Source organism: Capricornis sumatraensis, chromosome 5, assembly GCF_032405125.1.
Source record: "Capricornis sumatraensis isolate serow.1 chromosome 5, serow.2, whole genome shotgun sequence".
Classification (NCBI taxonomy): Eukaryota; Metazoa; Chordata; class Mammalia; order Artiodactyla; family Bovidae; genus Capricornis; species Capricornis sumatraensis.
This window is the reverse complement of record NC_091073.1, coordinates 98,801,927-98,823,843: the sequence shown is the minus strand read 5'-3', so window position 1 is coordinate 98,823,843 and position 21,917 is coordinate 98,801,927. Positions and strand designations below refer to the sequence as shown.

At 50.2% G+C, this 21,917-nt stretch overlaps 1 protein-coding gene across 2 annotated transcripts; it reads right to left on the bottom strand.

The window, feature by feature from the left end:
* Nucleotides 1-1,277: 1,277 nt before the first annotated feature.
* On the bottom strand, nucleotides 1,278-21,693 carry LOC138079913 (carboxypeptidase A5). Of its 2 annotated transcripts, XM_068972694.1 has the most exons (11): nucleotides 21,578-21,693; nucleotides 20,380-20,461; nucleotides 19,262-19,396; nucleotides 8,810-8,908; nucleotides 8,133-8,234; nucleotides 6,821-6,922; nucleotides 6,364-6,474; nucleotides 5,850-5,940; nucleotides 2,402-2,601; nucleotides 2,059-2,143; nucleotides 1,387-1,574 (listed from the first exon to the last, which is right to left on the bottom strand). In XM_068972694.1, exons 1-11 carry the CDS (start codon nucleotides 21,691-21,693, stop codon nucleotides 1,387-1,389), a joined length of 1,311 nt encoding a protein of 436 aa, XP_068828795.1. The 2 variants fall into 2 exon arrangements, with proteins under 2 accessions (XP_068828793.1, XP_068828795.1); XM_068972692.1 differs by lacking the exon at nucleotides 2,059-2,143 and having other exon boundaries at nucleotides 1,278-1,574.
* Between the last annotated feature and the right edge of the window lie 224 nt (nucleotides 21,694-21,917).

Sequence of the window (21,917 nt, the reverse complement as noted above, 5' to 3'; positions counted from 1 at the left end):
GATGTGTACCCAGCCATATGGCTGCCTCTAACCACCTGTCCAGACTTCCTATCAGCCACTGTTAATCTTTGGCTCAGGCGCCATATTGGACATGGCCCGTACCTAGAGCTTTGATCACCACTGATGCTCTCTTTCCACTAACTGGTCCAGCTTCTGTCTTCTTCTACAGGTTGGGTGGGAAGCAGAACTTGTTCTTGTTCCCACCATCCCCCCTTTTCTTCCCTGTCTGTAAAACCCTGCACTCTTTGTGTCCTGCAGGGGCTAATTCATGGGCACCCACAATTCTGTTTTTTTTTTTTAACTTTTTATTTTATATTGGAGTTGTGAAAGTTTCAGCAGCATAGCAGAGTGACTCAGCCATACACATACATGTATCCATTCTTTGGTACCCACAGTCCTTTAGCAACAGCAATAACAAAAGTCTGACCCTTGCAAATGAAGGTCTTGCTTTCTGCCTCAGACTTACACAAGCCCACTCAGCTCTCTAGTTGACCTCCTGTTCTTGGGGATACCTACTTGCCCCTGAAGGCAGGGCAGACAGACCCACTATCCCTGCTCCCCAGTGATGGGGTAATGCAAAAGGGACAAGGCAGCCTGAGGATGGGAGAAGGCAGCTCATTTGTGTCTTAGAATCTCTCCTTGAGATAAAGTTCTTTCTTAGTAAATGGCCTTGCCTGGACTAACTTCTCAGTGCGTGACGTATGGTGAGGAGCTAACCTCTCTCTCTGGATGTGCAGCACTTTGCTATACTGGCTCTGACGGACTGCAACTCTGCTCCCAAGACCAACGGAGCCTCTGAGGGTGCCCAGGAAGAGTAGGTCACAAACCAGTGACTTGTTCACTTTTGTTATCTGGGTGACGAAAGGGGGGGACTCTGAACAGGTCTTTCCAATATAGGCAACTCCTCCCTACCCAGGATGGGAAATGCGGCAGGAAGAAGAGGTCACCTGTCTGTACCCACCTCTCACTCAGGGTGCCAGAAACGCCGCCCCTGGAGATCCACTCCTTCAGATCGACCACTGCCCCTTCCAGGGTCCTCTTAACAGTTAAGTGCCAAAAGGATGATGTGGATATTAGTAGCTCCAAGGAGTGTGTTATCTGTTTTGGGCCCCGAGACCATTGTAAGAGGAGAAAAGGGAATGCCTGCTAGTCTCGCCTTTCTCCTGGGTACCTAGGAGGCCAAGAGGCATTTTCAAGGCCCCTGTCCCTTACTGAACCCAAAGGAGTGGCAGCCAGCACCAGAAGCTACCAAGCCTCTTCAAATTTGTTTTTATTTCCTAAGGAGTCAGGGCAGGGATGGGGAAGGGATCCATAACTTGGATTTCAGGAGGAGCCCAGGCCTCAGAAAAGAAAACCACTCCCCTGGCTCTCCCCTCCGCAGTTCTGTCAGTAGGGATGATGCAGTGTGTGCTCCATGATGGTCCGAATGGCCATCCACGTCTCCTGGGCCGTGGGGATGATCTGCACGGCTGGCAGCAGGAAGCCATAGCGCCCCGTGTCCCGGAGCTCGAAGCTGAAGGAGTACTTGATGCCACTGTCATAGGCCCAGTCAACTGTGATCCCGCTGGCCACATCTGGGGACAAAAGGGCAAAGAAATGCCCCCCAAAAGGAAGAACAGGGTGTGGTCACAAGGTACAGAGGCTTCCTGCAAAGACAATGTGCCTTGGAGACCAAACCCCCACTCATCCCAGACCACACCAAGCTTCCTGGCCCAGGCTTCAACCTGGGCCACAGCCTGCTCACCCAGTGCATGCTCTGCTCTAGCAAAATGAAAGCTCCTGGAGGCCACCAGCCTTGGGATATGTATGCCTAAGGGGCATCGCAGTGAGCCAGCCATCAGGGGCTGTGCACTAATTAACAGAGAAGTGGGTGCTGGGTCTAGGTACCACTATTCACCCTTGTACTCAGATGTGGAAATCAGCTCTGGCCCAGCCCCGCTGGATCTGTGGCACAGCCCTGTGGCCAACCAGGCCTGCCAGCCAGCAGAGCCTGCACCTGCCTGAGCCCAGGTGGATGTGGCGCCCGCAGGAGCAGCAGCCAGGGGACGGCTCACTCACAGAGGGTGGTACTGATGCTGCCATAAATGTACTCGATCCCGTGAACCTCATACAGGGCCTGCACTGCATCCTTGGCGAGATGGTACTGCAAGATTCAATCCAGGGAGTGAGAGGCAGTGGGTCCCCACTACCCCATACCCTCACCAGCTTCTGCAAACCAAGGACTTAGGAGTCTTGGAAGTTGAATGTGTAGATGGCTCTTGCGGGAAGGAAGCACAGCATCTCCAGCTGTGAACTGGATCACATGTGAGAACAAGCCCCTCACCCCCACCCTGCTCCCTACCAGGGGGCCAGTTGAGAGTCTGCGGGATGCCTCCCCCAAGCCCTAAGCAGCTAATCTTACCAACTCCTCCTGGTTTGAAACAGGCTCCAGAGAGTGGCCATACGGGTACATGAGCATCTGAGAGTAGCTGTGGATGGAGATCAGAGCCTTGACGTTCCCATGGGACATGATAAAGTCCACGACAGCAGCCACTTCTGGCTCTGACTGAGGGGAGGGCCCATGATAAGTCTCTGAGCAGGGGTTGTTGTTAGAACCGTTTCCTGGAAGTAGAATCAAGACACCCACAGGGTTCAAATTCCCAGGCGTGGGAAAGACTCTCACAAAATATTCTGTATTCCTCTCTAATCCTAGTCTTCTTTGCAGTTTGGTTGAGATCATGTGGCTACTTTTGACCAATGAGAATGTGAGCAGTAATGATGGGTCACCTCTAGTTTGAGGCTAAGAGCAAGTATGACTTCTTGATACTCTCTTCTGTGTCATTAAAGAAAAAAAAAAAAACCCTCTAAATGGAGAAGTGTCCTGGATCTCTCTGTCACCAATGGAAGACAGCTATCAAGGAGGGTCACCTACCCATAGTGGACTTTACGTACATGAAAAATAAATTTTTTACTGTGTTAGGCCACTGAGACTTGGAGGGATGCTTGTTACTGCTACATACCCTGGTCTAATCCATCAGAGGAGTGTTGCCACACCACAACTCAGCAACTCTGTGCCCTGCAGAGTGCTCCCTTAGCTTGTCTTTTGGTTAAGTCCTGACTGTGGTTCCATTAGAAAGTCAGGCCTGCCTCAGCAGTTGCCGCTAGGTCTCCAACCTGGCTTCCCCTATGAGCAGTGACCCCTGTGAGCTGACCCTTCTCTGCCGACCCTCCGCTTCCATGGGGAAGGCTTGGGTCAGTTGAGTGCTCAGATATGGTGTCTGCACAAGCTGTGCCAGCCCAAGGGCAGCATGGACTTGGAGCTGGGAAAAGAGAGAATAGATCACCATAGTTGCCCAAGACTGCTCTGGGAAGCACAGATGCAAAAAATCCCTGAAAATTCTTCTGAATGGGTACCTAAGTCGGAAGGAGGGCAAAGAGTAACTGTTTCTCTACTTTGCTCACAAACTTAATTTGTTCCCATCTCCTACTAGATTCTTTGCTCCTCATCTCTTTTCTTCCTCTCCTGTTTTCCTCTCTTCCCCAGTGGCCAGTTGGTAGAGGGCTAGGCTGGGCTGGTCAAGATTTGGGGGTCAGGAACACATGAAAGGAGCATCCCAGGCCCTGCTCTCACTTCTCCCTGAAATGACTGCACAGAAGCCCGGTCAGAAGCCAGGGGCTGCCCAACTTCTGAAGCCTCCTGAGGATGCCAGAGCAGCCCCCTGACCCCCAGGGCAATGAGCTGGCTGCAGACCTAGGTGGCTGGCCCATGGACTGGTTCAGATGTTGTCCTAGGACTGCAGCAAACAGGTCCTCCCCAAGGGTGCAGGTGAGGGTGGTATAGGTGGGAAGGATGATCTACAGATTACTCATTATGCAGAAATCAAATTCAGGCAATAATAAAGTCATAAACAAAATCTTCCTGCCTGAGTCACTAACCAGATACTCGCTATTTCTGGCCACAGGCAGGCCCAGAGGCAATTCTGTCACCTGGAAGCGCATCCCCTCTTGGTCTGCACAACCTCACCAGGGGTGAGGACTGACCCTGGTTGGAAGGGGGTATGCCTGCAGGGAATGAAGGGGTAGGAGCAGCCTGGTGGGCTGGAGCTGGCCCAGCTAACAGCGGCCCTGTTTGTTGTGTCTGCTGGGAGCTTCTGCACCTGCTACACTTGATGAATGACAAATAGCAACAGATGAGCAGAGCAGGGGAGGCTGCAAGCTTTGTCTGCTTTTGCAGCCCACGCATGGAAAGCGGTTCCCCTGCCAACGACCAGGTGGCTTTGCCCAAATATGGAGAAACACTTCAGGCCATTAGTTCTGGTTTGAGCTAAGCAGAATAAACTAATCTTCCCCTGACCAAATGGGAATTAGCTGCCTGCCTCTCTCTGACGTTCACAAAGTCCTCCGAGCCTGCCTGTTTCACAAGTACCTGCTAATGGATTCATTAGCTATTTATTTTTCCTTCTCAAAAATGTAATTTGTAGCAAGGGGAACTCACTGGAAGGACACGGTAAATTATTAAAAGCAGTAATCTTTGGGCAGTGGGATTATGGGAGCTTTTTGTCCCCTCTGGGCTTTTTTTTTTTTTCCACTTTTTTTTCCACATTGTGTATATACTGATTTTTTCCCCCCTGTGGTGAAACCCACAAAAGATATTTTCTTTAAGAGGTAATTTGTCTTTCTTCTAGCCAGTCTGTCTCAGGGTAGATAGGCACTCACTTCAGCCAGTTCTAAGGGGCCCACGTGGATGCTTTCTTGGGACAAATGTCTGGTTATTTGGAGATGGAAATGCCTAATTTTATACAGCTGTGTTTCCTTACACAAGCAGTTACAAGTACAACCCAGATTCTCAGGCAACCCCTACACTGTGGGCTGATTGGCTTTGCTCTGTAGACTTCAGAGCTATCCTTATTTTCAAAGAACGGATTCAAAGAAGCCAGATTTTCGAAACAATGGGCATCTGGATCTAGAATGTTCTGCCTTGTTGGATTAGCCAACAAACAGGTCTGCAGATTTGTTTTTCAATAGCACTGTCTCCTGTGGAGCTAAACTCTGACTCCTGGTATAGTGTGGCAGCCACATCTGGAGGCCAAGGGCTATGCCTATTCAACCCTCTGCTTTGGAGACTGTCCTGGTTAGACCCAGCATCCCACCCATCAAGCTGCTGCATTCCCAGGGTTCACATACTGGTCTCTGTTTCAGTTTCCCCATGTGGTCCTTACGCCCCTGGCATGGCAAGGGAGATAATAAGGAAGAACACCAAGGGAACTCGGGAGGAAGCTGCCCACTCCTCCCTAGGATCACAGGGCCCTGTGGATACACAACAGCCCAGGGTCACAAAGTAATTGGACCGAAAATAAAAGCCAGGCTTAAGTCAGTGTTGATGATAAGAAACTAGCTTATTCTATATTTAAACCTTTGTCCCGGCCTCCCCAGAGGGCAAAATTCGGGTCACAGTTCTCAAGGAATGAGTTTTGAGACATTTTCCTGTGGTGTGCTCCCTTCAAGGAAGGGCTAGAGATATTCAGGGGGCACCATAAATCCTGGGTTTTAAATAACAAGCAAGACTACTTTGGACCTCCTTAAGCCTTTCTCTACCATATTTAGGATCGGATCCTTGCAGTTAGTCCCCATTCAAGGAGCTGTTTCCCACGAAGGCTGAGCATATGTATACATTTAACAGACATATGCAACCTCTCCCCATATATCACAGCCAATCCTAGGCATGTGCCCGCCTGTCCCTGGCCATGACTCACTCGCATTAGCTAAGTGCTCTGCCTCCCCGGTTATGCGTCAACATAATCTGTGTGGGAGATGTGCCAAGGACCAAGTTCTCCCCAGCCCTGCCCTCGGGGTGCAGCAGACTGAGGTACCTCCAAAGCCTGACTTCCAGTTCCTGTTAAGATCCACACCAATGCAGAAGGTTCCCGGTCTGCTGGACTTGTTCTTCCGCCACAAGCGGTTCTGAAAAAGTGCAGGGCAGGTGACTGAGCCCTTTCTGGGTGGGAGCCTCTGACATCCTCGTCTAGGAAGCGGGTCTGGTGGGACAGGGAGGGATGAAAGGAAGGAATCTCTAGGGCAGGATGGGGCTGGCATACTGAGCCACGGCTGCAGATCAAATGCTTTCTGGTTAAAGCTGGGGTACTGCGAGAGGCGTGAGCACAGCCAAATAACAGTGGGCTTCCCTGGGCAGTTGGAGGGCAACAGTTGCAACCACAGCACCTGAGCAGCCCGCCTGCCTCACGGAGACTCTGCAAGGAGCTCCCAAAGGCTCTGTCCCCAGGGAACCTCAGCAGAGCATCCCAAAACCACCGTGACCTTTCTTTCCTCCATTACCCCCAGAGCTGACCCCTGATTCCTAAGCCCCTCCCTCTCAGGTGCTCTCACCATACTGTGGGTATAAGCAAACCCATCAGGATTAGAGACAATCTCCAGGAAGACGTCCATGGCGTTCAGTACATCTGTTACGATGCGGTCTTTGCCATATTCACTGACAATCTGCAAGAAAGGGCCAAGTAGGTACAGACTGAGGGACAGGAGGTCCTGGCAGGCTCTCCTCCAGAGTAGAGCAGGACATCGGTACAGCCACTGGCTACAGGCAGGGATGGCATCAGGTCATCAGGTTCATCCTTGTGTAGAACCGAAGGCTTGGATTTTCAACAACTAGAAGGTGGGGGCTCTGGGCTGCAAATGGCCAGAGCACACGGCAGCTGTTCCACAGGGCAGGTGTGCAGAAAGCACCCCAAGTCAGATGAACCAAGTAAGTTTTCAACTGGAGGTGCCCTTAAATAGTTGAGCAGCTCCAACCCTCCACCCCATCCCAGCCCCTACGGTCCATGCTGACCTTCCTGGCAATCCAGATGCCGGTGGCATGGGTGATCCACTCCCGGGAATGGATTCCAGAATCAATCCAGATGGCCGGACGCCGAGCACCTCCAGTGCTGAACTGGGGAAAAGCACCAGGCCCCACACAAGTTTGAACCACAACAGCTACAGGGCTGTCCCCAGACTGCCTAGAAGGAGGCCCCAGATATATCTTCAGTGCCTGGGGTGGTTCCCTGTTCCTGAGAGGGGGGTTATATGTGTGGGTACCTGTGTAGGAGCCCATGGAAAGTGCACACATGTGGGGACCTTGGCAACATAGTGATGCTCTTGCGGGGCAAAGTGATCTAGTTAGAAGCACAGAATTGCCCAGGTCTGCGAGTGTTTTAGACTAGTGCTTCGCAAACTTTCAAGGGCACGTGAATCCTCCAGGAATGTTACTAAAGTTCAGATTCTGATGTAGTAGATCTGGAAGGTGAGGTTGGTAATTTCTAACAAACTCAGCAATGCTGTTCCTGTGGGTCCAGGGACCACCCTGAGTAGCAAGAGCTTAGACAACATTAAAGAGAGAACACAGGCAGCCCTTATGAGAAATCAAAGCAGGCACAGGTGACGTCAAGTCCCACGTTAGCCGAGGCCAAATGACCCTTCAGAAGAGTCCCCCAGGGCACTTCTGAGGACAGCTGAGTCTGTCTTCTCTGAGAGCTGCGTGTCAAATGACCTGCGAGGTCCACGCTCTCGAGTGCCCTCAGAGCACATACAAAGAATTGTTTTCCAGTATGCTTCACACTTCTACCTCTCCTGCTGCCTCCATGGCCAAGGGCACTGCTGCCGCCAAGTTTACTGGAACCCTGTTTCCAGTGGGCTCTGTGAAGGGCTAGAAGGTCTCCTCATAGACTCAGGCCTATCCATGGGGCTGCCTAAGCCAGAGGGCCTCAGTCATTTGTAAATGAGGCCTCTGTGTACCTCTTTTCCCATTGACCAGATGAAGCAGCTGAGTTAACAGGAAGAATGCTGATTCACTCACACTCACATCCCAAGTTCAAGCTGATGACTGCCATTCTGCAGTTCCATCTCCTTAACAAACCTCCCACCAGATTCCTGACCCAGAATATGCCCAGGTCACTGCACTACCAACTGTCCACACCTACAAGGGGTGGGTCCCTGAACATCACCATCCCAAAGCTTGTGCATCACCTCAGGACATGAGTGTACACACCTCTCTCCCTAAACGGACTGGCTGACTCCCCACCCAGCCACAACCCCACATGAGTTCAGTCTTATGCCTGAGGCACTCACTGTACAGTCTAGCGGTCAACACTCCCAGCTTTTACCTTCAGAACAAGGATGGACCGATTTTCAAAGCTGTGGCCAATCTGAAGTTTTGAGACAATATCTGAATGCTCAGTTACAAAGTTGTCAATCCAGGTATAGATCTGAAAGGAAAGAAGTTTCTCAGATGGGCAGTTAAGCAGGGAGGGAGCAAACCCCAGGGTCTCTCTGAATATTCTCCTTCCCTGATCCTACCACCCTCTTTAATGCTTTCCCACCTCCCTTGAGGATCTAAAAGAACTGCAAAAACCAAAGACTACCTCCAGGTCTAAGGCAGGAGCTGTGGTCAGCCTGGATTCCCAGACTTTTCACCTGTGTGCAGTGCTATGCCTTTGCCTGGAAGAGCAGCATGTGCTGAGCCAACTCAGCCCCCTAGGGTTAGCCTGCAAGGCTCTCTCTGGTTGGAAGTTTCTCTTCCTTCCATTTTATTGGCCCCTTCCGTCCACTTACAGATCTCATAGTCCTTGCAGTGTTGTTTTTAGTCATCCTGCCCCTTTTATATTCTAAGCTTCTTGAAGGCAGGATTATTTATCTCAGACATCAATAACTTTCTCCCAGTGTCTGCTCTACACTCTCTAGGCATCAGCTCACAGTCTCCTATATCCCCAGAGCCCTGAGTCTGGACAACCCGAGGGTCCAAGAGGACAGCAGAGTCTGGAGCCTGACGGGGAAGACCCACCTCCTCCAGAGTGTGGTAAGAGGAGTAACTGAAGCTACTGGTGCTTCGCTCCAACCGGCGGGATTTCGCCATGGCTTCTCTCTCCTCATCCAGCAGCACCTGGGAGGCAGAAGCACATATTGGAAGGGAAGGCGAGGCTGGGCCAGGCATGTCACTTCTGGGCCCTGCCTCAGCTGGCTGCACAAAGATAGCGTTGACATAGCAGAATGAGCCAGAATGAGTGTGAGCTGTGCAACAGGAGATGCCAGGTTGCTGGGTGATTCTTCTGCTTGGCAAGCTGGCATTCATCCTGCCTTGTCCCAAATGAGCATGGGTCAAGGAGTCTGGAGAATGTGGTGCTAAGTCTGCCACTGCCACTGACTTGCTGTGGAACCTTAACCTTGGTTTCCTCAGCTTGAAAATCGAGACTTGCCTTGCCCATTTCAATAGGATAAAATGTAATAACGGATACCAAAGTGCTTTGGAAAATATGCTCATGGGTGGCTGCCAACATTGCTTTTGCCCTCTGTGAACACTCTGTTGAGCGAAAGCCCAAGCTGAACTATGTACACTGACCCCTTGAAGAGCAGAGGGCTCACCTGGCCCACATCATGAACTCTACTCCAGGAAGCAGCCCTGACAGTTGACGTCCAAGCCATTTGAGAAACCTGTCCAAATCACTTTACTTAATGTGCCAACAGTCTTTCACTCACCATTTTAACTGCCTGTTAAACACAAGTACAGATGAGCCAAAGCAGCATCCTTACTTGAGTGGCAATTGGGAGCTGGCTCTCAGTCCTTCTGTGGTACTTTGAAGTGACCTCCCACATCATCCTGGGGAATTTTCCCCACTTTTGGAGTCAGTGAAATGGGTAGGTGCCCTTCATCCTAAACTCATACCCTTACATTGTCACCCAGGGACGAAGACACCCCAGGACTCAGCGATGACTACAGCATGGGAGGGGTCTGGGCCTCTTTGCAACAAAAGGGAAAGCAAAGGCCCTCAACCCAAAGTCACGCTGGTTTGCCCCTCTGTGGTTGTTGTTTAGTCACGTCAGGCTCAGTCATGTCTGACTCTTTGCGACCCCATGGACTGTAGCCCACCATGCTTCTGGGTCCACGGGATGTCCCAGGCAAGAACAGTGGAGTGGGTTGCCATTTTCTTCTCCAGGGGAACTTCTACACCCAAGGATTGAACCTGTGTCTCCTGCAACGGCAGGCAGATTCTTTACCACTGAGTCACTGGGAAAGTCCGTGCACCTCTGGGTCACAAGTAAATCCTGATGATGCCTTGCTTCAGGCCAGGGCCTTTTAGTTTACCAAGCATCTTAATACTCATCATCTCAGTTCATCTTATGACCTGATGACAGGACAAGAATTAACTATTCATGTTTTAGAGATAAAGCAAATTAGAGAGATAAACAGACTTAACAGCAAAGCTAACAAAGGACAGAGACGAGATAAAAATCCAGATACCCTAGTTTCTAGCACTATGTCCCTTAAGGCCAGCTAGCTAGCAAAATTAAAGGCAAATAAGAATCACACACACACACACACACACACACACATCTATGTATCTGTGTGTGTGTGTATACACAGAGGGAGAAAGAGAAAGCACATGTATAAAATATTAACAACAGGTGAAAAGCCCATCATGCTATTCTTATAATTTAAAACTGCTTTAAAATAATAAAAAGGCAATACCCCATGCATAGGAAAACAAGACAGTAAAATGCCAAAAAATTTTACTCAAATGTTAACATGACTGTTAGGATAGAAAGCTTGTGATTTTAAGCAATTTTTCCTTTTCTCTATTTTTACATTTTTCTCAGCATGCTCATATTACTTCAATAAGTAAAATCTTCCGAATGAATAAACACAAAAACAAAGGCAAAAATGCCCCCAATGTCTGAAAATGAAGGAGCAGCCATCCATGGAGTCTCCAGTCCCAGGGCTAGAAGACAGCCCCTCTGCATCCCCACCTGCTGAGGCCGAGGTCACTGCTGGGTGACACTCTCACCCCACTCTCCCTGTCAACTTACTCACAAACCTCAGACCACAAATTTAAAAATGGGAGTGTAAATCAAAGCTTGGGGGCTCATTTCTTTTTGAGCACCAACTACACATGTGGCCTTTACAATGGTGACGTTTTCTAGCTAAACTGGCTGGGCTGGGGACGTTCCCACTTGTGCAAAGCAGGGATTGCTGGTTTAGAGAGAGATGGCTGGAGGAGCCCCGATCTTCACTGACACAAGCACCATCCTGGGAAGTCCTAACAAAGGAAATTTGTCTTCTTCCCAGAAAATCAACAGAAATCTCAGCAGCCCCCATGACCGATGTGTGCCTGTCACCGTGGGCCAGGCACGACCAGCTGCAATGAGCAGCTGCAGAAAGAGTAGGTCGGGCCGACATACCCAGAGTCAAGGCCGGTTCTGTCCCATGCTGGTCCCACCACCATGAAGTTAAAGGACTAACTTCCTAGGGGTGGAGGTGGTGGGTGAAGATGGAGGAGAGAGAAGACAGGACTGGAGGACCCAGTTCTTTCTACACAGCCCAGGGACACCCACAGGAAGAGAGTTCACACAAGGTTGTCCTTTGTTCTACACAACATCTTGGAGGCAAGTGGGAAGTCGGCACCCAACTGCAAATAACTTTCCAAACACCCTCACAGCCTTGTGAATGGATGTGACACCCGCTTACAAATTGGAAAGGCTCAGCCCTCACAGCTGGGCCCTGGATTCCAGGAACATGAATCTGTCCTGGCCTGAAAAATACACAGATGTTTGCTCCCTTCGTAGGGCTGAGGGAAGGGAAGGAAGGGGACGGGAGATCTAAGAATGCAGTCTCATCTCACCACAGCCCTGTCAGGCTTCTTGGAGAAAAAAACAGATTCAGAAGTAAGCCATTTGCCTCCTGGAAGCCATAACCTGACAGAAAAAGTAGTACCTTGGTGTAAATTAATTTATGACAGGAGTAAGGAAGGATGGAGACATTAAGAAGTGCACCTCCAAGATGGGGAGGGGGTGCAGGGAGCAGACTGAGGGCCCCAAAGGTGAAGATGACACCTGAAAGGAACCTGCATTCACAGCTCTCTCCAACCACAGACGTGAAATGGAATCAGCTCCCGGAAGCAGTGGGTGGGGGACAGGAGACGGCTCTAACACGACTCTATGAGGACAGCAGTCACTTCTCCTTACCCACCCCTGACCTCCTCTGCAGGCCTAACATCTCCAGTGGTAGCTGCATGGCTGGTAGCAACCACAGTCCATGCCTATGCTGGGATGTGGGGCTGGGAGAGTACAGATCTGGGACTGTTAGAATGAACCCTTCAGAAGTTAAAGCTGAACTGGGGCTTCCCTATCCTAAAGGCAAAGTTAAAACACCGTATGAACAACAGTGACACCCACTAAGGAGGCAGACGGCATGAGAGTAAAGAGTCCAGGGCCTGGAGTCAGGCTATCTCAGGTTAAATCCTTTATTGTCACTGATGGGCAAATGACTAAGTTCTCTGTGCCTTGGTCTCCAAATTATGAATTTTTCTGAGCTTTCATAAAATGGAGGTCATGTTATCATGTACTTTCACACATACTTGAAGTGTTCTTGTGAGGATTAGAAGGGTGAATACATGTAAACTGCTTAGAACATTGCCTAGCAGGCAGTAAATGCCAGCTATGATGACAAGGGACAACAACAGGATAACAGTAACTCTCGAGGTGACTCCAGGACTCCGAGCTGGAATAGGCATTACAGGGCACGACCAGGAAACCTGGGTTCCTCCAGAAACCTGGTGTCTGTCAGACTTGGACAGTAAGTAGACCATTAGTGGTCACTCGGGTGAGTCAGACAGTCCCTGCCCCTGCCCTCCGCAGGACCAACAGAGGGGCTGGCCCTTCTGTCCCCGTCTCCCCACCCCCTGGACCCTCCTCAACCCTCACCCCCAGCCAGCTAGCCTCTGCCTCTCCCTCAGCGGCTTGCCCATGATTCCTATCTTTCCTCACCTATTCCTGTCCTCCTCTCCTCTTTAGAGCTGCCACCCACCCCAACCCCGGCCAACACAATTTCCACGTTTTAATCTCTTCTGTTCAGCAGACTGGACTTCCCAGGTGGTGCTAGTGGTAAAGAATCCAGCTGCCAGTGCAGGAGATATGAGACTCAGGTTTGATCCCTGGGTTGGGAAGATCCCCTGGGGGAGGGCACAGCAACCCACTCCAGTACTCTTGCCTGGAGAATCCCACGGACAGAGGTGGGCTACAGTCCATGAGGTCACCAAGAGTCAGACATGACTGAAGCGACTTAGCATGCACACACATTCAGCAGAGTAATGTCTGTGATGCACACACTGGGCACTAAAGACACAACAGTCAACAAAACGAAACTGCCTGCCCTCATGGAGCCCTACAATCTGGTAGGGGAGACAGACGATAAACAAGACAAAGAAGTGAACCATATAGGATATTAGAAGGCCATAGGTGCCAAGAAGAAAAGTGAGGGAGGGAACTGGGGGAATGTGGGAGAAGGGTACAACTTAACATAAGGTGAAAAGTTGATATGTGAGTCAGGTTTTGAAAGCAGTGAGCCACCTGCTGATATTTGCAGAATCAGGATTCCAGCAATATAGGGCCAACAAGTGCAAAGGCCCTGAGATATAATCCTAACCAAAGGCATTGAGGCAAGGATAGCTCAGGCAAGCTGGAGGAATGTCAAGAAGGTGATGGTGCCTGGAGCAGAGTAAGCAAGAGTCAGCAGTGCAGGGCAGCATGTGGATCATGTAGAGCCTTATAGCAGTTTTAAGGACTTTGGCTTTTACTGTGAATGAAGTGGGGAGACATGGAGGGTTTTAAGCAGAGGACTGATATAACAGGACTTACATACTTTTAAAGAACACCTCTGACTGCTGTGTTGAGACTAGGCAATAAGGAGGCAAGGGTGGAATCATGGAGAACAGTTAGGAAACTACTAGAATAATCCAGGTGAGGGCTGATGGGGTATTGACCCATGGTGCTTGCATAGAATTTGCAAGATACATCTCTCTACATCTTACTATCAGAAGGGAGAACTGATAGGATTTGCTAATTTGTCTGTGGGACAGACCACCTGACCTGCCTCTTGAGAAATCTGTATGCAGGTCAGGAAGCAACAGTTAGAACTGGACATGGAACAACAGACTGGTTCCAAATAGGAAAAGGAGTATGTCAAGGCTGTATATTGTCACCTTGCTTATTTAACTTATATGCAGAGTACATCATGAGAAACGCGGGGCTGGATGAAGCACAAGCTGGAATCAAGATTGCTGGGAGAAATATCAAAAACCTCAGATATGCAGATGACACCACCCTTATGGCAGAAAGTGAAGAAGAACTAAAGAGCCTCTTAATGAAAGTGAAAGAAGAGTGGAAAAGTTGGCTTAAAGCTCAGCATTCAGAAAACGAAGATCATGGCATCAGGTCCCATCACTTCATTGCAAATAGATGGGGAAACAGTAGAAACAGTGACAGACTATTTTGGGGGGCTCCAAAATCACTGCAGATGGTGACTGCAGCCATGAAATAAAAAGACACTTATTCCTTGGAAGAAAAGTTATGACCAACATAGACAGCATATTAAAAAGCAGAGACATTACCTTGCCAACACAGGTCCATCTAGTCAAGGCTATGGTTTTTCCAGTAGTCATGTATGGATGTGAGAGTTGGACTGTGAAGAAAGCTGAGCACCGAAGAATTGATGCTTTTGAACTGTGGTGTTGGAGAAGACTCTTGAGAGTCCCTTGGACTGCAAGGAGATCCAACCAGTCCATTCTGAAGAAGATCAGTCCTGAATGTTCACTGGACGGACTGATGTTGAAGCTGAAACTCCAATACTTTGGCCACCTGATGTGAAGAGCTGACTCATTGGAAAAGACCCTGATGAGAAGGGGATGACAGAGGATGAGATGGTTGGATGGCATCACTGACTCAATGGACATGAGTTTGAGTAAACTCCGGGAGTTGGTGATGGACAGGGAGGCCTGGTGTGCTGTAGTCCATGGGGTCACAAAGAATCGGACATGACTGAGTGACTGAACTGAACTGAAGAACTGTCTGGGGGATGTGAGAAAAAGAGTCAAGGATGACTCCAGGTTTCTTGTCTGAGGAACAAAGAGGACGGCATTGCCATTTGCTGCACTGGGGGAGGCTGTGGAGGAGCAGGCCAGGGGAGCTGGGTTTGTACCTGTGAAGTCTGAGATGCCCATTAGACACCCAGGTAGAAATGCCAAGTAGATGGTCAGAGATGTGAACCTGGAGTTCCGATCAGATATGAGAGGCTGGGTGGAGCTACCAACATGGGAGTGCTCAGGAGGTGGAAGGTATTCAATTCCATGATCTTGGATGAGGGGACAGAGAAGAGGTCGAAGGACAGAGCTGGGAAACAGAACAGTGTGCAGAGAAGCAGCCAGAAGGATGGGACGACCCAGGAGAGTGTGATGTCCCGGAAGTCCAGAGAGGAGAGGGTGATGGGTCGGGCTAAAAGCTGGAAGCACGATGCACACTCAGAGCTGACTGCTGAGGGAACCTGGGAGCTGTGTGACGCTGTCTGTGACGCTGTGTGTGACACTGTGTGTGACAACTGGGGTGAAGGTAGCGATGGACAGTTTACCCGAAAAGAGGGATGAAGATGGCATGTAGAGTCAACATTTCCCAGAGTTCTGCTCTTGGAATAAGAGGAGAAGTGGGGTGATAGCTGGAGGTTGGGGGAAGGGATCAAGAGAGGACCTTTTTAAGAAGAGAGAAATAACTCTATATTTGTATGCTAATGGGAATGATCCAGGAGAGAGGGGAAAATTGGCCAAGCAGTATTTACACTAAATTGTATTTTACTCTAGAGCGTGCTCGGAGCATGGGTGATTTTTGTTTTCTCCTTTGTGCTTTCCCCTATTTTCCGAATTATCTACCATGAATATTTATTAATTTTGTAATCAGAAAAAAAGCCATTAAAATCCACAGAGCTGATTGCTCAAGTGAAGCCTTTCCATGGTGACTCATCCCAGGGAGGAAAAAAAGAAAAAAGAAACCAAAGGGCTAAAAAGAATGAGGAGGTGAAGAAAAATTAAATGCAAATAGAGCTCACTCAAAATCAGATAATTTCTTTCCTGGCCCACTGCAATTTCCTCACCACCCTCCTGCCTGTCAGTCTCTCCCTGCTCCTGTCCCCAACTCAACACTGTCAACATTGTCACTGTCAGAAGGATTTTTCTTAAATGCAAATCTGATCGTGTCAGAGCCCTCCGAAGGCTCCCCCATGGTTTTCGGGATTTTCTCTCGACCTTTTCACCTGGTGGAGGGTGCCCTTTGTGCTCTGGTCTGGCCTCATTGCCAATCATGGGCCCCTTCCCCTCCCCGGCCCTCCCTTCCCCCGGCCCTCCCTTCTCCCGCTCTTCAGCCACACCGTAATTGCCGCCTTCTCAGAGCCTCAGAGCGACCATGCAGTGCCTCTTGTACCCGCTCCCATAGCAACCTGCTCCACTCCATCAGCGCATCATCCACTCCATTGTAATCACTGATTTACTCCCCTCCGCTTCCCCACCCCCACAGCACTCCAGGTCCCCTGGATACAGGGACTGGATTTCTTTATCTTTGTTTTTCCAGTACCTTGCCTAATACCCAGCACACAGTTGGCATCTCTGTATCTGTGGGTGGAATGAATGAGTCCACCTAGTCTATCTCAAGCATCTTTCTGATCACAAGACAGGAGGGAGTAGGGAGCACGTCCCTTCCTCAAAAATCTCCAGTATCTCTGGCCAAGGTGAAAGCTGGGATCAAGGTTTTTCACACTTTCTCTCAGCCTGGTACTAACCAGCAAACACACCCTCTTTCCTTTCCTTCTCACAACCATTGAGTGAAGTAACATTTACTAGCGCTGTGCTGTGCTGAGTCACTCAGTCATGTCCGACTCTTTGCAGCCCCATGGACTGTAGCCCCCAGGCTCCTCTATCTATGGGATTGTCCAGGTAAGAATACTGGAGTGGGTTGCCATGCACTCCTCCAGGGGATCTTCCCAACCCAGGGACTGAACCCAGGTCTCCCACATTGCAGGCAGATTCTTTACTGTCTGAGCCACCAGGGAAGCCCAAGAATATTGGCGTGGGTAGCCTATCCCTTCTTCAAGGAGTCTTCCCGACCCAGGAATTGAACTGGGGTCTCCTGCATTGCAAGCGGATTCTTTTCAGCTGAGCTACCAGGGAAGCCATTTACTAAGTCCTACCTAAATGACAGGCCCTATGGCAGATGCTGGGGTATAAAGATAGATAAGGCAAATGATTCTATTCCTTGAGGAGCTTCGGGAGGGGCCTCTTGAGACAAAGACCAATATATTAATCAGGTCTCTCTGGGCACGCTTTTCCTGAACCTGCCAATAGAGCAATTCATTCAGCACACAGTTACTGAGGGTCCCGTGCAGGGGACACCACGCCAAACACTGGGGTGAGAAGATCCAGAAGACAGAAAGCAATCAGTCCTGTGCGTCAACAACTAAAACATGAGACTGGAGGCCAGCAACCTGAGTGGTGCAAACCCCTTCCCTTTTGTTAACACCTCTGAGTTTCCCTCCTCATGGACACCTTCCCCCATCATCACCACAAATCAGCTCAACACAGCAGTCTCCCCCCAGCCCCAGCTTCCTGGAAGCCAAAATGTGATCTCAGGTACGACAATCAGAGCTTGATGCATTGCAGACAGAGCAAGTTGCTGGTGAAAATCCTGCCTGACTGGGTTAGCACCCAGAGTCCAGGGCACTCTACTGAGAGGCAGTGAAAAGCTCCCCTTTCCCTATCCTTAAAGGGAATCCAGGGCTGGGGGTGACAGGAGAGAACAGCCCCAGAGGAGCCGGTGATTCAGGGAGACTCCCAGGTGCCTCTGAGGCCACTCCTGATACACAGAAATCAACAGAAAAATTTTAGAGACCTCTTCATATCTGTTTGCCAAATACTGCAGAGTCTCCAGGGCAGGGCAGATGCAGGGAAATGCAAACTTAGAAATCCAGGCACGGGCAAAAAATGAGAATTGAGCACTGAATTATTTGATGTGGTAGCCTCTCTTGTCTATGCGCGTTTCCCCATTTTTGTTTGTGGGGGATTAAACTGGACAAAGAGCCTACTCCCAGATGTTGACCAGGAAACAGATGTGCCTGAGGAGGAGGAAAGGTCTTTGAATGGACCACAGTGCCCCAGCCCTGTCCTTGCATGAAAAGGAATGCACCTAATGTGTTTATTCCCTGGCAGGCGGTGAGTGTGTGCACTCCGAGGACTGTGCGTTCCCACACTCAGAGCCCGTAGAGGAGACCAGCGGCAGCACAACATGGCTGGGCAGGAACCTGTGTGTATACAAATCTACAGGTGCACAGCAGCATCTGCAGAGGGCTGTAGCCAGAGAGGTCTAACCCAGGGATGCCCCAGAAGAATCATTTTAGGAAAGAGGCTCCTTGGGGGTATTCTGGAAGATAGATCAACTAAAACAGAATTTCATGATGTTCCAAAAAGATGCCATTAAGATGCAGCAAAGAGTGAGGGTGGGGAGAGAATGGGATGCCTGGAATGAAGTCTCCCTTCGCCCTAACCAAGGGCAGGTCTATAGTCACTTCTCCCAGAGCTGTTCTTCTGGGAGAGTCCTGCCCGGGAGAGACACCCGGTACTGAGAGCCGGCATTGGAGGCGGCAGGAAGGGAACCACAGCAGGGTTCACAGGAGCGGCTTCGCTCACCTCTTCCTGCTTCTCTGGAGTGAAGGAATTCCCTGCTATCGAATGGGTGAGACACACAGGGACAGGAAGGAGCAGTCAGAAAAGCAAAGAGAGCCATCCAGAAGAGCCCTCCCTGCCCTCAGTGCCTAGGAGAGAGCTGAGCTGCCCCCTCCAGCCTCCCTTCTCCCTGTTTTCTCCTTTGCCATGAACTACAGATTCCTCCATAAGAGAACTCTTAAAAACACAACAAACTAGTGAATATAACAAAAGAGAAGCAGACTCACAGATCTAGAGAACAAGCTGGTGGTTAGCTAGTGGGGTGCAAAGGGGCAAGACAGAGGCAGAGGAGTGGGGAGCAGAGACTGTGAGTGTGAGATAGGCCCTGCGATGCAGTGTACAAGGAAGACAGCCAATACGTTTTGTAATAACTATAAGTGGAAAGCAACCTTTAAAACTATATAAAGTTAAAAAAATTTTTTTTCGTTGAAGAGGATTCCACAAGCTACCCTGACCTGTGAATTATGAACTCTTTCTTGGATTTTTCTTACATTTAAATTTTTTAGAAAGATCTTTCTTCGATTTAAATTTCCTTTGACTAGTGTGAGGTTTCATTCCTTTCCTGGAAGGTTCACAAAAATGCAGATGAAACTCCAGAAAGAAAACATCCATTTTAGCTTTGGGTATTTTTTTCTCCAGGTTGGGCCCAAACCTGCAAGGGATGTGAAGGTGAGACCCCCAACCTCAGTGTTGGGGCAGGACCTCACCTGGATGTCCTTTATCATGATGTTATAAGCAAGGCCGTGAGACTCCAGGTAAGCTTTGATGTCTTTCAATTCGGAGAAGGGAACCCTCATGTCCACAGGGAGGCTGGGCCTGGCTGGGCCACGCCAGAAGTCCACCTGGATCACGAAGGAGAAAAAACAATAGGCACGTGTGTCACACATCCTGCAGGCACCCAGAGAAGCGGTGATCTTCTCTTATACAGCTGAGATGGCCCAGGTTCCAAAACGAAACCCTTAAGGCAGACCGGAAAGATGGAGACAAACAAAATCCCCAGGTCATGGAGTTTCCTTCCGTAACGCTAAGCACCTTTGTCTCCCAGCCTCACTCACTCCATGTAACTTCACCCAGATGCAAAGAGCCCACAATAGTTTTCTAAAGGTGAGACAGCTTATCATCTGGGACATTCACATGGTCAAGAACATTAGGGAGAAGAGGGAGACATCACTGCCCCTAAGCCCCAGAGGGGTAGGAGAGGCCCAATCCAGAGCCCTGTGCTGTCCGATTTTCATTTTGTAAAATGGAGAGAATTATTGTAAAGTGTTCTGAGTCCTGGTTGATAGGGGCACTCACACAAATAGGATGGTGGGCATTGGGGCACATCCAGAAATATCTGGTTGTTTCAACAGCCCTCAGACCAAACTCTTCTATATTGAAGAAAACGTCTTGCCTAGTGGAATACTTGCGGAGGACACACATTCTCAGAAACCAGGGCTCAGGCTGAGGGACAAGCCCAAATAAAACAGATTTGCCAAGCTAAGCCATTTCAGTCGGGAAGCAGATGTGTCCAGTGCGTGCGGCATGGCATCCCACCCAAGACTCACGTGCCTCTCATGTGGCTTTAGGACCTTCCAGCCGTTTTCAGAGCAGCCCTCCCTTACAGGGCAGAGGGGAAAGCCAAGCAGGGCTGCCCCACTTTCTGGGCCAGTGTTCCCAGCCTCTCCTGAAGAAAAGCCTCGCTTGATTCTCTCCCGGTGCTGTCATCTCTGGCAGGCACACCCAGAGGGCCAGGTTTGGGGTGGAGGGAACGGGACAGGAGCCAAGGGTGCAGGCCGCTGTGAGGGAGGAGAGGACGTGGCCCCAAGCCCCATGGATTCCTCACCTTCTGCGGCTTCAGGCCCTCCAGATCCCTGAGAAGTGAAAGCTGCTTCTCATTTTTAGCCAGGATTCGAAGAACCTGGTCACTGGAAAGACACAGAGGGGACCGAAGGGGCTTCTCAGAGGGGTTCCTGAAAGGCTGTGCTGCCTGGAGGACACAGAGTGGAAAAGAGAACCTGGCGGGATAGCTGGAAGGCTAGAGGACCCCTGAGCAGAAGAACCTGCAGCTCTGGGGAGTTCCAACTCCTCTAGCCTGAGGCCAAGGGGTCTCTCCAGACCCAAAGACAGACCACCTGGGGACTCCATAAAGCCTGTCAGTGCTGCTGATGAACCCACTGCCAAGACAGGGCAGACAGGACGCCTAAGGAATGGTGGTGGAGAAGGGAGGAAGAAAAAAGAGGAAGGAAGGAGAGAAAGGGATAGACACAGGGAGCCAAGGTACCGATAGTGGCCCCATGTACTCTTTATACAAGGGTCCAGGCTATGTCTGCCCCAACCCCGCTGCCTTCTCCCAAGAGCTGGAGGACATGGAAGAAATGAATCTCACCCTACCTCACAGGGGGAAGCTGAGCCCCTTCCCGGGCCCCTGGAGGGGTGGGAGCCGGGGCAACGGAGCAGCCTGCGGTGTGGCCTCTGGGGTCTGAGCCTGGATGGCCATGGCTCCCTCCCTGGCCGGCTCTGATACCCTGGATGATGAACCCCCCCTCTCTAAGCTTGTGTCTCCGCTTCTCCACTATGGAAATACGATGGAGTGCTCACTTTGCGGGGCCTTTGGAAGGCTGAGCAATCATGTCTGTAGAGGGCCTGGTATGTAATACTCATACTTAATTTTACTCAAAGGAGGACAATACCACACCCACACATTAGGAACACATAGTCTTTGGGGATTATGACTTTTTTGAGAATCAGAGGAAAGTTATGAACACTGGAGAAAAAGTAGATACACAAAATTTTACACATGGTTTCAGGGGATTCTTGGATTCTTGGGATTCATGCAGACTAAGAAGTCTAGATTTGGGGAGGAATAATAAGACACCTGCGCGTCCTGCCCTCACATGCGAAATTGGGAGGTGAAGGAGTAAGAAGTGGGTTCAGGATGGGAAATGAAATCCTGAATCCCTCTGCCCTTATCAGGTCCCACTGGGCCACCAAGTCACCTGGCTCCTGGCAATCCTCCCTCCCACTAAGGAGCAGCCACTCACCCTGTGAAATTCATCTGGCCCAAAGCTGCTGCCAGGATAAAGCTGCAGACCAGGAGTGTCCGCCTGCCCACAGAGGACCACTTGCGAACCACGCCTCCTCCAGGGGAACTCTGCATGCTTCTTCCTCCAGGTGAACTTCAGGGGTTTTCCTCGCACACAGGCATGGGCAGGCCTCAGGACAGCAGAGCACCTAAAAGCCGGCAGGCCCGGCAGAGGACGTGCGTTAGGCTCTCTCTGGGGAGACCCTGTGTGGGACTCCCACATGTCAGGCCTTCCAGAAGTGGGGCGTCCCTCCCCACTTCTAGGCAAGTCCTCTCCTGGGAAGGTGCAGGGGGCAGGG

Excerpts from the sequence above, each read along its gene's own strand:
- LOC138079913 (XM_068972692.1), bottom strand. The coding sequence starts at position 21,693 with ATGCAGAGTTCCCCTGGAGGAGGCGTGGTTCGCAAGTGGTCCTCTGTG. Across the intron at positions 6,475-6,820 it reads GCATCTGGATTGCCAGGAAG|ATTGTCAGTGAATATGGCAA; the intron begins GTCAGCATGGAC and ends CCTTTCTTGCAG. Across the intron at positions 2,602-5,849 it reads CTGGAAGTCAGGCTTTGGAG|GAAACGGTTCTAACAACAAC; the intron begins GTACCTCAGTCT and ends TTCTACTTCCAG.